The sequence below is a fragment of the Anabrus simplex genome, chromosome 12 (genome assembly GCF_040414725.1).
Source record: "Anabrus simplex isolate iqAnaSimp1 chromosome 12, ASM4041472v1, whole genome shotgun sequence".
NCBI lineage: Eukaryota > Metazoa > Arthropoda > Insecta > Orthoptera > Tettigoniidae > Anabrus > Anabrus simplex.
In genome coordinates, this window is record NC_090276.1 from 26,741,207 (window position 1) to 26,756,780 (window position 15,574).

At 41.3% G+C, this 15,574-nt stretch overlaps 1 protein-coding gene across 1 annotated transcript in view; it reads right to left on the reverse strand.

The window, feature by feature from the left end:
• Positions 1-11,047, reverse strand: part of Lrp4 (LDL receptor related protein 4) — a 315,255-nt gene extending 304,208 nt beyond the window's left edge. The window contains exons 1-2 of the mRNA XM_068229792.1: positions 11,035-11,047; positions 9,977-10,792 (exon numbers count right to left, since the gene is read on the reverse strand). Of these exons, the coding sequence (XP_068085893.1) occupies positions 9,977-10,792; positions 11,035-11,047 (829 nt within the window). The remainder of the gene's footprint in view (positions 1-9,976; positions 10,793-11,034) is intronic.
• Between the last annotated feature and the right edge of the window lie 4,527 nt (positions 11,048-15,574).

Genomic DNA, 15,574 nt, shown 5'->3' on the forward strand with positions numbered 1-15,574 from the left:
AAGATCACCCGAGTAGAAAAATTTAAGTATCTGGGTGAGAGCTTCCGCAGCTGTCAGGAAAGATAGGACTGACCAGGAGGGGACAGGCACGGAATACCGCGGGTGTATTCTCCATCTGCGTCCCCCACCCACAAGAGCTAACGTAAATATGACTTTGTATCACTATAATGAGCAAAGCAATAAAAATGCCCGAAATATACAGCCATCATTGACACTGATTTTTCAAATTTCGGGTCAAATAACTTCAGGAAAGAACTATGACTTCTCCTTAACATCTGAACCTTAATAATGATTAATGTGTATAAGCCTGGTCCATACTGAACAGTCACAGAACACCAGTAAGGATTTTGTGCTAGAGTTGACTACACTCCTTATGCAGGGTGGACCACGTAAGGTGAGTCTGTACAATGCCTCAAAAACTAAACGTTGTATAACGAACTGTCTGGAATAAAAACTGCTTGATATTAAAGGGGGACAGAACATGCTATTAGTCGTATTTTATTTGGAGAACGTTTGGATGGTTACTTCAGGGTCATGTGACTTTTTAATGGAGATCAACATTCTCTATTTTGTTTTCGCCTTCCTCATACAGAACCAAACAACTTTTGTATAAAGCACTTTGCAATTGTTCGTACACAAATGTACATAACAGCAAAAAGTATGAAAGAATTACATGAATGTGTTCGAAGAACGCAATGAATGGTCGGACCCATTGGCCACAGTCCAGCATAACACTACGGGGAGGAGGCTATGAGACACCGGGTCCGTTGTTTTGTTTTCCATGGTAGGACGGTTTCCTGCTGTCTGTCTGTCTGTCTGTCTGTCTGTCTGTCTGTCTGTCTGTCTGTCTGTCTGTCTGTCTGTCTGTCTGTCTGTCTGTCTGTTAGGTCATCAGCCCAGAGGCTGGTTGGATCCTCAAATAGCACCACCAAAGGTTATGCGGTTATAAGGAAACCCCAAAAACCAATGGCAGCGCCAAAATGAGGCGTACTAGGCAATATGAGAAGTGAGGTAGTTTGCCATTGCTTTCCTCACTGGGTCAGAAAGTACTATTGCAGCACGACTGACCCTATGAGCAGCACCTTTCATAACACCCAGATGCATTAGTCATGCTCCGAATGTCATTACTCAGCACTACCCATACCCCAGCAGCTTCCATATTGTCACAGCCATGGATGTTGACTGGGACTTGGGTGGAAGCTACACTTTACTCTGGCCTGTGCCAAGAGATGGATGCAAAAGTACTGTATCCATCAAGAAAGGACAGCACGCAGGGTTTCCTGATATCTGTCGTTATTGTACTTGCAACCACCTGCGAGTCCAGGTAGATTCACTGGTAATTAGTGATCACCAAGTAACTACCATCAGTTCCATGCAAGTCGTTTAACTTTTTGAAGCGTACGCAGTTGTCTGTGGGTTGAAATGAACCGACTTTCGCAACAAGACAAAGTGGAAATGGTTCTCATTTATGGGAGAATGTAGGAGAGATGTGGAACAGGTTATTCTTGTGTATGCGGGAAGGTTTCCTGATACAAAAATTCCATCAAGTGCTTCATTTTATCGTGAAATAAAACAATTCACCGAAGAAGGCAGAAAAGGGAGCACAGACGAACCGCTACGGACAACGAAAGGGCAGCTGCGGTGGTAGGTGCAGTGAATTATGACCTCCATATCAGTTCTCGCGCATTAGCTACCAAATGCGGGAAAGTGTCCTCAGAATATTGGAACGGCATAAATTCCATCCCTACTATATGTCATTATATCGAGAACTACGTGATGATGACTTTGTGAATAGATTAACGTTCCGCAGATGGACATACGACAGACCGCGGAATAATATTAACTTTATTCAGGTAGTATTGTTCAGTGACGCGTGTACATTCACAAATCATGGTGAAGTAAATCGACACAATGCGTACTATTGGGCTGTGGACAATCCATATTGCATACGAGAAGTGGAACATCAGAGAGCCTGGTCGGTTAATCTGTGGTGTGAAATTTTGGGTGCCAAGGTAATTCGACCATACTTCATTGATGGCACCTTAACAGGTGCAAAGTACAGACACTTTTTAACGGAGGTGTTGCCGTTATTGTTGGAATATGGATAATTAGAAACCAGGAAGCAAATGTGGTATCAGCACGACAGATCCCCTGCGCACAGTTACCATGATCGTTAGATAGTATACGCAGGTCCCGTCAATTGGCCTGTTCATTCTCCTGACCTTACATCCCCGGACTTTCCGTTGTGGATTACCTGAAAGATCGAGTGTACTGTAAAAAACCAACGACTCCGAACAACATGAAGGCTCGCATACGAAATGCTTGTGCCAGTACTGACAGGGACATCCTTTTACGGACACACTGCTCGTTCATTCACAGATATGGAAAATGCAATGAGGCAGAAGGAGATCATTTTGAACATTTATTTCGCTAAGGTACGATGCGTACTGGTAATGTTCTGTATATCTACCTGTCATCAATGTTGTATTGTCTACACCAGAGACAGAACCATGTACTTATAAAAATATATTTAAAAAACAGTGTATGCTAGGCTACTTAGTTTTGTAAGAGGAATGCAAAAACAAAATTTAAAATGTTGGTTCCCATTTAAAAAAACGCCACGTGACCCTGAAATACCACCCAAAGGTTCTCCAAATAAAGCACGACAAATAGCATGTTCTTTACCCCTTAATATCAAGCAACTTTTATTCCAGACAGTTCTTTATACAACGCTTAGTTTTTGAGATATTGTACAGTCCCAACTTGCGTACTCCACCTTGTATAATTCAGGAAAGCATTTCAATGAAACTTTTACTGTTTTGCTAAATTACTCACTCTTTTTCTGGAACTCTCTTAGAAGAGTATTTTCACCCTTGTCTCTTCCAACCCTCTTGTCATCTGCACAGGACACCCAGTCAACAGCATGTTAATCTAGCCTTGAAGTCGCTGAATTTACTCGGCTCACTTCTCACAAGAAGGCAGGAGGAAGGGGAGCTCAAGTATAATGTAACAACAAGCTATCGAGAACTTATTTATCACTGAAGTGGGAAAGGCAGGGAAATGTTTTAGGAGGCTCGTATTACGTAACGTTCTGGGTGCTACGTAAGAAGCTTAATAATAATGCCAGGTACTAGCTGCACAGGGAGCTTAGAGAAACTTTTACTGAGCAGGAAAATAGAAGGCCTTATATACTCGACACGCTAAGAACGGAATATACAGTACAAGTGGCTTAGAATGCTTGGTGTACGATGGGCTGGTTTTAACAAGGACAACAGCGTAAAAAGTTCGTTGAAGGAAATTGTGAAATATACGTAGGAAAGTTAATAAGTATCTCCAATTTTGCTCTAATTGTCCTCAGGTTGGCTCAATGGCGTTGTATGCTTACCAGACGTAGATGGCACCGTTGTCTACGTCTGTGGTAGGTTTCACCGCTATCAGATCGGTACAGCTTGGGCTGTTGCGACGTAAAGATGACCGCGCCTCTCTCTGTTTGCACCAAGGAAGAACTGTGTTTCGTAATCCGTTTTTTGTGGTCTGAGGGTGCATAAGGATCAGAAGTGAAGATTCTATTATTCAAGATCATAGCACGCACTTGTTCAATAGTGGCATCAGTTACGGCTGCAGATGGACGCCCGGAACTTTCCTCATCCCTCACGCTCGTGCGACCTATATTGAACTGTTCAATCCACTGGTAGGCACTTCGCTGTGGCAAAACATTGTCCCCGTATTGTGCTGGAAGTCTTCCATGAATTTCCGCTCCTGTTGCACACTCGGACCACAAAAAAGATTAGGGAACGTTGTCCTTCCTTGGTGCAAACAGAGATGGCGCGGCCAGCTTTACGTCGCAACAGCGCAAGCTGTACTGATCTGATAACGCTGAAACCTACCACAGACGTAGACAACGGTGCCATCTACTGGCTCGTGAGCAAACAACTCCATAGAGCCACTCTAAACACAATTAGAGCAAAATTACAGATGCTCTACGTATAACGAGATAAAGAAAAGTTACGTATCCTTTCGAAATAACAAACAGTGGTGTTCCGCAAGGTACTGTATTGGGACCTTTTCTCTATCTCTTGTACGTTAATGGAATGCCAGAACTTTTAGTGGTGTGATAAGCTGCCACCCCCGGGGGCCGGAGATGTGAAAAGTGGTGCTAGGCTGAAATAGGATTCACTAAGCCTCGAGAGGTCAACTGAGTAGAGGTTGGGTTCGATTCACACCTCAGCCATCCTCGAAGAGATTTTTCCAGTTTCTTTTTTTACAAGTTGCTTTACGTCGCACCGTCACAGATAGATCTTATGGCGACAATGGGACAGGAAAGGACTAGGAGTGGGAAGGAAGCAACCGTGGTCTTAATTAAGGAACAGGTCCAGCATTTGCCTGGTGTGAAAATAGGAGACCACAGAAAACCATCAGACGGGCTACCGACGTTGGGGTTCGAACCAACTGTCTCCCGAATACTGGATACTGGCCGCACTTAAGAGACTGCAGCTATCGAGCTCAGTGGTACAAAATCGTAATGCATCATTAAAACTTATCAGTCCGCCCCTGCGGTTTTTGCAGATGATGTTATTCTGTACAGAGTAATAAATAAGTTACAAGATTGTGAGCAACTGCAAAATGACCTCAATAATGTTGTGAGATGGACAGCAGGCAATGGTACGTTGATAAACGGGGTTAAAAGTCACGTTGTGAGTTTCACACATAGGGGAAGTCCTCTCAGTTTTAATTACTGCGTTGATGAGGTTAAAGTTCCTTTTGGGGATTATTGTAAGTACCTAGGTGTTAATATAAGGAAAGATCTTCATTGCGGTAAAAATATAAATATGATTGTAAATAAAGGGTACAGATCTCTGCACGCGGTTATGAGGGAATTTAGGGGTTGTAGTAAGAATATAAAGGACAGGGTATATAAGTCGCTGGTAATATCCTAACTAGAGTATGGTTCCAGTGTATTGGACCGTCACCAGGATTAATTTATTCAAGAACTGGAAAAATCCAAAGAAAAGCAGCTCGATTTTTTCTGGGTGATTTCCGACAAAAGAGTAGCGTTACAAAAATGTTGCAAAGGTTCGGCTGGGAAGACTTGGGAGAAAGGAGACAGCTGCTCGACTAAGTGGTATGTTCCGAGCTGTCAGTGGAGAGATGTCGTGGAATGACATCAGTAGACGAATATGTTTGTGTGGGGTCTTTAAAAGTAGGAAAGATCACAATATGAAGATAAAGCTGGAATTCAAGAGGACAAATTGGGGCAAATAAACGTTAATAGGAAGGGGAGTTGGGGATTGGAATAACTTACCAAGGGAGATGTTCAATAAATTTGCAATTTCTTTGCAATCATTTAAGAAAAGACTAGGACAACAGATAGGGAATCTGCCACCTGGGCAACTGCCCTAAGCGCAGATCAGTAGTGACTGATTGAAATGACTGAGTACACCGACCTTTTAACGTCGAGTGAGTTTATTTTTAATAGTATATTAAATTTGCCGACTCGCTGGCTGAATGGTCAGCGTACTGGACTTCGGCTCAGAGGGTCCCGGGTTCGATTCCAGGCCGGTTCGGGGATTTTAATCGCTTCTGATTAATTCTTCTGGCTCGGGGACTGGGTGTATGTGTCAGTCCCAACACTCTCCTCATCATATTCATACAACATACCATACTACCAAACACCACAGAAACACGCAATAGTGATATAGGGTTGGTGTCAGGAAGGGCAACCGGCCGTAGAACAGGGTCAAATCCACACGTGCGACGCAGTTCGCACCAGCGACCTCACAGGTGTGGGAAAAAGCTGTATGAAAAGAAGAAGAAGATTGAATTTTCCCCATATTTTCGCATAAACTTTTTTGTTTGTTTGCTATTGGCTTTACGTAGCACCGACACATATATGTCTTATGGCGACGATGGGACAGGAAAGGGCTAGGAATGGTAAGGAAGCGGCCGTGGCCTTAATTAAGGTACAGACTCAGTATTTGCCTGGTGTGAAAATGGGAAACCACGGAAAACCATATTCAGGGCTGCCGACAGTGGTGCTCGAACCTACTATCTCCCGAATACTGGATACTGACCGCACTTAAGGGACTGCAGCTAACGAGCTCGGTCATAAACATATTTGGTAATTCCAAGTTTAAATTGGAAACAACAAACAGAAAATCAGTAACATCACAGCTAACGAGGGTAACCTCCAAGTGTAAGAACCCGTTTTCCCAGAAGTTTCGCTCAGCGAAAAAGGGGCCGAAATAAGGGAACACCTGTTTCAGCTTATCCATAGACATAAAATGACAGTCGAAGATTCCGACGACCTTTACCCGCCTATTGGCGTGCAGCAGTTCAACTGACGTGGTGGCGCAGGGGTATCGCCGCGGCTTCACGCTTTTGCGCCCCGTGTTCAAATTCTGATTATTTTTTAAATTTATCTACTTATGTCCATTGACGATTACTACAAGAATTTTCGTACCCAGGACCTCTGCGTTACTGAGAAAAACATACATCAATATGACCAAAATTCAAATGTGAAAAAAATATTTTTTTTCAAAAACATTTTATCTAAATAAAGTGTTAAATGTGTATAGCTAAGAACAATGTATTTTCAATCAGTGTGCGAAGTTTCATTATTCTAACTCAAATAATAATAATATTGGTTTTACGTCTCACTAACTAACTACTTTTACAGTTTTCGAAGATACCAAGGTGCCGGAATTTTGTCCCGCAGGAGTTCTTTTACGTGCCAGTGAATCTGCCGACAGGAGGCTGACGTATTTAAGCATCTTCAAACACCACCGGACTGAGCCAGAAGCGAACCTGCCAAGTTGGAGTCAGAAATCCAGCGCCTCAACCGTCTGAGTCACTCAGCTCGGCGACAGAACATTAATAGACGAAAAAAGGACAACGATATTTCAAAATATATTGAACAAAACCATTCGTGTAGCAATCGTCAATGGACAAAAGTAAATAAATGAAACAAAAGTATCATCGGGATTTGAACGCGGTGACAATTTTAAATCATCATTTACTAGTGGCTTTACGTCGCACCGACACAGATAGGTCTTATGGTGACGAAGAGATAGGAAAGGGCTGGGAGTTGGACGGAAGCGGCCGTGACCTTAATTAAGGTACAGACCCAGCATTTGCCTGGTGTGAAAATGGGAAACCACGGAAAAACATCTTCAGGGCTTCCGACAGGGGATTCGAACCCACTATCTCCCGGATGCAAGCTCACAGCTGCGCGCATCTAACCGCACGTCCAACTCGCCCGGTAAATCATCATTTAGACTACCGTAACCTGGGGTTACTTTGTGTCGGTTTTGACGATTTCTTCAATATAATCAGAATAATATCATTATGTATTAAGGTTTTTCTATGTTTCGTATGCTTCCATCCTTTATTCATGTTTTGAAATAATTTTTGTATGTGTATTTACATTTAATCACTCAATATTTCAAGAAGAACTTGTCACAATGTTACCCCTTCCACGTTTGGTGCAGATGTCACAAAGTGACCCCCATTAAGTCGTTACTTAAGACACTGGCTAAATATAAAAGGAGAATCTCTTTCATAACCATGATAATACAACACACTGTATATTTTTTAAACCCTCAGATATAACCACTTGAAATATCTGCATCATTCAAGAGTGAATAGTTTACAAACTGTTCACTTTTTGCTGTGTTTTGCGAGTTCTGGAATGTCATAGATTTCAGGTTTTCTCCTTTGTATGGTTGGACTAATTTTACACCATATTTTGTCATCTGCATACTATATTTCATCCTTGATATCCGTCCACTTCACGGTGCTATCCATAGCACTGACAACTGCACCTTGATATCCGTCCATTTCACGGTGCTATCCATAGCACTGATAACTGCACTTGATTGTATACTTTCGTTACGATTCCTGGACAGTACAGTTACGCGTGTCCCAACAATCTTATCATCGGATTTTCACGAATAGGAAGTTCTTCAGAGTCACAATTAAATTCTTCTCCATTCAATGAGTTGTCTTTTGACTCAGTACAGATGTCATCATTGTCATTTTTACTTGAATTCTCGTTTCGGGTGTCTTTAATGTTCTTTGAGGGCAGTTCCCGTCGGTGCCAGTACAGCTAGGAATCTCATATACAGAGTCATAATCTGAAGCTGTCATACCTCTTCCAGATGGCACATCTATACATTTCCCTTTTCTTCAGCCATTATTTGTTACCTTACCTCTTTTGAGATTCATGTGCTCAATGAAACTTACTTACAGCTTGTTTCACAGCATCACTTTCTACATCCATTGCCCTGTTATACGTGTGCTTCAGCATTTCTTCCTGGCTTACAGGGCAAATACTACATTTCCTGTATCAAGAACGTAGATTATTCAGACCATTTTCAACTAGTTCTCAATTAGATCTTAACAAGAGATGGACATTCTTGCTTCAGTAGAGTGGAACATCGTTTACAGACTCCACATTACTAAAAAAAGGCAATTTTAGAACACTGGGGTTACTTTGTGGCAGAGTCATTGTTGTCATAAAGTTACTCCTTAAACTTCTTCTGTTTATTTTATTTTAACATAAATAACTGAAAGAAAGCTCAAAGCGTCATGGGAATCGTGCATTTTTTTATCTGGAAACATGAAATTAAGATTTCCACTAACTTTGATGTGTGTACCTCATTAACGTTTTCTGTTGCCGACAAAAGTTTCCCGCTATTCACAAAATCACGTGCTCAGTACAATAGACCAAAAGGCTCTCTGTTGCCAACAGTCCAACACTTCGGACATTATCATTGTACACACAGGTAGCACCATTATTGAGGAGTGAAAACACATAATGTTCCATTGTCAGACCATTGATGCATATCACGCGAAATATGAAATTATTATTTGCGCGCACCTGTCACAAAGTAACCCCGGTTTACGGTACTCCTCAATTATAAATCCTTTCTGTAAAATATTTTTAATATTTTCAGTTATCTTCGCCTAAATTATAAAAATTCAGGATCCTTGTGGTCATTCACGGTTCGTGAACTGATGTTTTTGGAAAAATAAGTAAATCAGTGCACAAAGTTTCATGATTCTAACTCAAACAATGTCCAAGTTACAGAGAATTTAGAAAATAAATTATTGTTCATGCACGTCTTCCCTTAAATGGCATTAGGGGTACTTTATCAGTCAACAACAACAACACCACATGCACATTATAAAATGGACTTTCGGCTATCAAATCATAAAAAACTAGCATTGGGTATTTTTAACCCAATGTGCCTTACAACCTCCCCTTACAGAGCATTTTATTGTTCATTTTCAGTGATATTATATGTCATTAACATCCACCTTCTTTACCTGTAATATTGAAAGAAGCGTTTGACAGATAGAGCTGGATGGAGGAGCATTGCGCGTGCCATGGCAAGGTATTGCGACATTCCTGTATTCCTTTCTCCTTCCCCTCACTTCTGGCTCATTTGTTCGTTTGTTCAGACCGCTGTGTTCTGTTGTGCGTAACTCAGAAGTGAGAGGTTTGGTAACTCCAAGCAACACGAGCCCGCCCGCAAGCTTATCTCCATGGCAACCGCAGTGTACACGTCTACGTTTCCATGGAAACCATACTCCTTACTCTGTTTTCCCACCCAGACAGGCAGTAAAAAGATCTCACTCTAAAAAATGTCGGAATGCTTCTTTCAGTATTACGACCTTAGTTATTAGTAAAGCCCGGATTTATATGCAGTAACAGGTTAGGTTGCAAACTAGTTTGGTTAGTGGGCAGTGTCGGCCACCCGCTCTTCCATAATGTAGAAAGAGTAACATAAATTATAGGGGTTCTGATGGGCCGCGCCCCTAATATTATGCAAACCCCATAGCATAGTCGTTGTGGAGGTAGACTATACTTGCTACTCGCTTCAGTAAGTTTGCATTCTAACCTATTAATGCATAAAAATCCGGGCTCTAGTTATTAGTAACTGTATCAGCGAAATGAGAGTAAAAAGCTACTCACCGCAGTGTGTCTCATCGGAGAAGTCTCCGCAGTCATCTTCACCGTCACACAACCACTCTTCCTTGATACATTTGCCGGTCTTTGGACACCGCACGTTATTTTCCGAAGGAAGACAAGCGTCCATCTCCTCCATCTCGTCACCACACTCAAGTTCGTCTTCGTCCCCAGCGCAGTCTCCATCCCCGTCACATCTCCAGGATGCAGGGATGCAAACACAGGTGTCTAGACATGTGAAGTGTCCATCTTTACACATACTCTCACAAGGATGGCGCTCTTCACCATCCAGATCAGATTCCTCCATATCTTCAGGCATGGAAAATCCTCTATCCATGTCATCAACAGGCTGCAGGGAATCACTGTACCTTGGCAGCCCACCAGCGCCACCAAAATCAGCCATGCCTCCACCAACAGTCCTGGCCCCACTTCTGTAGACTGGCACGTTCTGTCCAGGGTCTGACTTGTATATGTCTGGGATTGTTCTGCCGTTAGAGTATGTTATTGGCGGAACTCCGTATCCAATAGGGTATATTCCACGGCTGAAAGTGGGCACTCTCCTATTTCCGTAAGGAGGCAATGGACGTGCTTGTGGGTTGGGATAGATGGGGATCATTCCTGGATAATGTGGAGACACGACGCGGTGATGGACGTTCGGTATGGCACCGCTGCCGTACATACCAGATCCGGTATAAACTGGGGGAGGTGGTTGAGCGCCGTAATAGTTCGGAGGTAAGCCGTAATGGTCGTGTGAGATAGAGCCGTATCTTGTAGGTGGAGGAGTTGTCGGTTGGGCCGGGTACTTCCGGGCGGCAGTCGCATCTGTGAACAAGAAAACAGAATTATGAATGGAAAAACCTTCGAATTAAAGGGTTTGATTGAAGAGCCAGGCAGGTCCATTTTACATTTTGAATCCAAGAAAAGAACCAGTTTAAAATTTCAGTAGTTCCAATTTTAAAATGCTGATAGAACACCAGTGAATGCCATTTCCAGAGTTGGAAGAAAAATTATAACACACACAAATCACATGTAAAACGGAAGGACAAATCCATCTCCATACAGACCATTAAGGCCCATGGAAGAGTCGAAGATTAACTGTTCACTACTCTTAATCTCAGCACTAAAACGGGCAGAGAGGAAATGTTTTTGCCCAATATGTATATTAAAATGTAGACGGAGGATGCGGTAGTTACATACAAATTATTAAAGGAATTGCACAGGATACCTTGGTATGGGGAGCAGATGACCCCAAAAACAAAAACAACAGCAAACACATTATACTCCACCGTGGTTGATGGAAGTAAACAAAAGATCTGCAGGAACTGGGATTAATAGAACGAGATTTAAAAGACCAGACATCTTTCAGGAGGATGATTAAAGAAAAGAGGATCCAAGACAAACAACCAAGGAGGAAGACAGGTATCTTCCGGACGAAAGAGATGTAGTGGTGGTGGTGATTATTGTTTTAAAAGGAAGTACAACTAGGCAACCATCCTCTATATAACATTATTATTATTATTATTATTATTATTATTATTATTATTATTATTATTATTATTATTATTATTATTATTATTATTATTTCATCTCTAAAGTGCTGTGAACCCTATTTTACCATAAGGTATCTTAGGGTTGTACTTTATACAAAACATACAATTTCTCTGATAACATTCAATAAATAAACAGTAAAATAGACATGAACAGAACTGGAAAGGTAAAAGTATAATATGAATCATCCTTAATACTAGAGTACAAACATTAAAAATATTTAAAAATGATTTTAAACATTTTAAATATATACAATACATAATATGTTAAACAGCTAATAAGGGGACAATATCAAATTATGTGTGTTTAAATATATAATCAATAAATTCTGAAACTTAAAAAGAGCAGCATTTTTTATAAAATGTTAAATTTAATGGTTTTTCGAAATAGCAACTGCAAGGTAACAAATGCATCTTAACCCTTTCGTGACAACATGTTTTCCGTTAATATTTTTGTAAAATTTGCTGCTGAACACCAATAAATGGAACAACATATAATGGACCAGGACGTTGTCTATATTTTTTCTATGAGTCATTTCTGGAAAAAAATTAGTGGGAAGTATACGTCCCAGTGGTCTACTCTGTACAATAATGCTGTGATCACATTGGCATTCACATTTGATAATTATGGTAAGGAGAGACTCAGAAATAAACAGTAATATACAGTAATATACATGCATTCTTAAACATAAGATCATTACATTTTGTAAAAAAAAAGTAACAACTTTACACACTGATCGTAACCAGTTTTCAACCACCACTGTAATGTTTATAGTGCTGCATACTGATAGTCCGAATGTTTTGGTTTAGTAGGTAGTTTACTGCCCATGAACTGAGCAAAAAAGGAACTGCACAAAGTGGTATTCGACAAGCCGAACAGATAATCGTGGAGCGTTTCTCCTCATTTCTTGTACTACACTACCTACATTTACAACAGCATTTTCCCTGCGCTGGCATATGAAAACCTACTTGTGACAGACGAATGTCATCAGGTATCCAATAATACCTCGCTTTTGTGACTTGAATGTCACTCTACCACTCCGCTTTCTTGAATGTCGAACTAATCCTTTCCTGAATGTCAGCTGATTAGTGACTCCAGGTTTGTTGAGTCTCCCTTCCATCATCAGCTGCGGACTCATCAGTGGATTCCTCAAGTATCATCAAGTTGGATTCAGACAGATTAGCCATCTCTGCCAATGCACCTTCACCTTGTTCCTCCTCAGAGTCGTCATCATCATCAGGAAGAGAATACAAAGTCTCCAGTATTCGTAGATATGACAACCCTTTCCGAGCCATCTAAAAAAGATTACACATTCGTCGTACAAAAGTTTTGAAAAAGGAAAATATCTTGGGATAATAATAAATGATCCTCATAGTTTGATACTTCTGGTGACTAAGTATAGACTATATGCTTGAGAGATAAATATGTGATCTTTTATAGAAATTAAAACGTATCCAGTATATGCATATAATAAAAATCGTGTAACACGTGCTCATGGCGTATGGGCAAACTAAAGGTAATATATTTCCCACTAACTAAATGGGCTATAATTCTATAGATCAGGGCCTCTCAGGGTGCATGCGCCCGTGCACTGCACGGCGCAAGGTGCAGGAGACTACTTCACTGGGTTGACCAGAGTGCAAACCCCCACTCCACTTCCCCTACACCTGTCTCACCCGTTCGGCCTGTCTTCGCCTTCTCCACCTTCCCCGCTGATCCTCCCCTCACTGCGAAATGTTTATGTGCGGTTAGCGGTGACACTGTTGTATGGGACAACGTTACCGGTGTTAAAACACTCTTCTTTCAATTTGGTTTCAGCAGACAATTTATCTTCTCTAGCTCTTCTTTTATTTTATCTTTGCAATGATACCAGTTATGCCTGGAACAAGGGACCGGCTGACAGCAATTCTGAGACCTTTCTTTAAATTACAATCAGAAATAGGCCTACTCGCACGCAATCTTGTTTTCGTACAAGTCAAAACAGGAAAAAAATACCATACACGCTTCTCGATGCAGCTTTGAAAAAACCTTCCTTCGACAAATTCTCGTAGAATTTGAGCAAAGCCTTTGTATTGGAAAATAGGTCGTTTTGATTAACTTATCAATAATTATTGTCCCGCGCATTAAGCATTTGGCTTTATCGTCACGGCTGACAAAAGTAGGAAAGTTCCCAGTTCGACTGAAATGGGCTTTCAGAAGTCGTTGCTTTCTTCGAAGCAGGTTGCTCCATTATTATGTTGTTTTGCGCTTATCTGCTTCGCTGATAAACAAGTCGTCTATCACCCAACGCTTCGCCGCTCGCAGCACACTACACCATCCGAGTCAAGCCGAGTTGAGCCGAGTCGGACTGATGCACAGTGCACGGAGTCTCTGCGCATCGATTTGCGCGTGTGAGATTTTGGGCGTTTGAGAGGCCCTGCTATAGATATTCATTATTTATGACCTAATATGATGGTATCACATGTAAAGATAAACTAACAATACATAAAAAAGGAGTAAAACATACTTGCACACAGATTTGAGAAGTAAGGATGTTTCACGGACACAGGAATCAAAGAACTTCAATGCTAATACTTTTCGCGTTTCCTGGGCTCTTCGCTAGATGGCAGCACATACCTTTTGTGGGATTTATACATCCCAGCGGGTTTAATCTCACAAAAATATTAGTGAGAAGTAGATATCCTACAGAGCATGGAAGAGAGTTCAAAACGTGCTCGCTCAAAAGCAGGACAGTTGAACATAATGTGTTCTACAGTTTGAATGTCTTCAGTGCAGAGCCGTAATCAGTAATCAGAGAGAAAATATGGAAGGGATCCGACACTTCGAAAAATGAAGATATCGGCCAAAGAAAGACAAGGGCCGTGAAGTGCGTGAAAATGAAGGACTCCCCAGGCCTCGAATGCTCTAATACCGTCGGGGTCGGAAAAGAACAAGAGCTGATCAAGGGAGATCGGATAGGATAGATGAAAGTGAGGAACCTAGCGCAAGTAAGTGGGTGCAATGCCAGGACTCAGCTAAGCCCCCGTGGTCACCAACCTACGCTCCAAAGTACAGAGCCCATGGGGCACCTTTTCGTCGCCTCTTATGACAGGCAGACGAACCCCAAATGCAATAGTTTAATGTCGTGGCCCTTAGTCGGCCTATATGGAACAAGAAGAAGAAGAAGAAGAAGACGTATAAGACGATACGTACCAGACTGTCCCGCTGAGTTTTTTGACAACGTCGTGCTATGCAAAATTTGATTCTGGAAGATACGTTAGATCAGAGGGTGACACTTCAGAGGGAGCGTTTCAAGCAGTTCCGAGATGGGTCACTCAATCTCCGCCAACTACTGAAAACTAAAATTCCCTTTTGGAGGGTTAATTTAGAAGGCAGTGGTTGACATTACACATGCAGTTGCGCGGTACAGCAAATTCATAACACAACACTGTTATCGTTGAGCGCGAAGGGAACTTGGTCGTATGGCAAGTAATAGTGCTTGTTAGGCGAAAATTTGTTGAGATTCTTTCGCATTGAACGATATTTTTGATCCAGTTTTTTTGAGAGTATGGAGTGAAATTAGAATTATACGCGTTCTTAGTGTGAAGAAATAGTATTATTATCATGAACTTACTTCACATTGAACTACCTAGCTGTTGCGAGTAAACGTGTGTGTGATTGTGCTTCTTAACTGTTGTTTGGAATAAATAAATTCAAAATATAAACTGTGTTCATTATGCTGTGTTTTACTTCTTCCTTTCCTTTTCCTGTTTTCCATTCCCATACATAAAAGTGGGAAGGGTTCAACGAACGAACGAACGAAAGAGCGAAAGAATGAGGTTATGTTAGATCGTGATTTAGGTAAGTATGGGCGTTTTGGGTTTTATATGAATTGCATTAACACTTTCAGTAATGACTGTTGCATTTATTATTTAATAGATGTAAATTTACATTACTTTTCAAGTAAAAGACACGAGAGAAGCTTGTGATACAGCTTTCCTACCGAAATGCAATCATTATCTCTATCACAATTAAAATTTAAACAAAGTAACAACTGTCATTATCAAGTTTATTGCG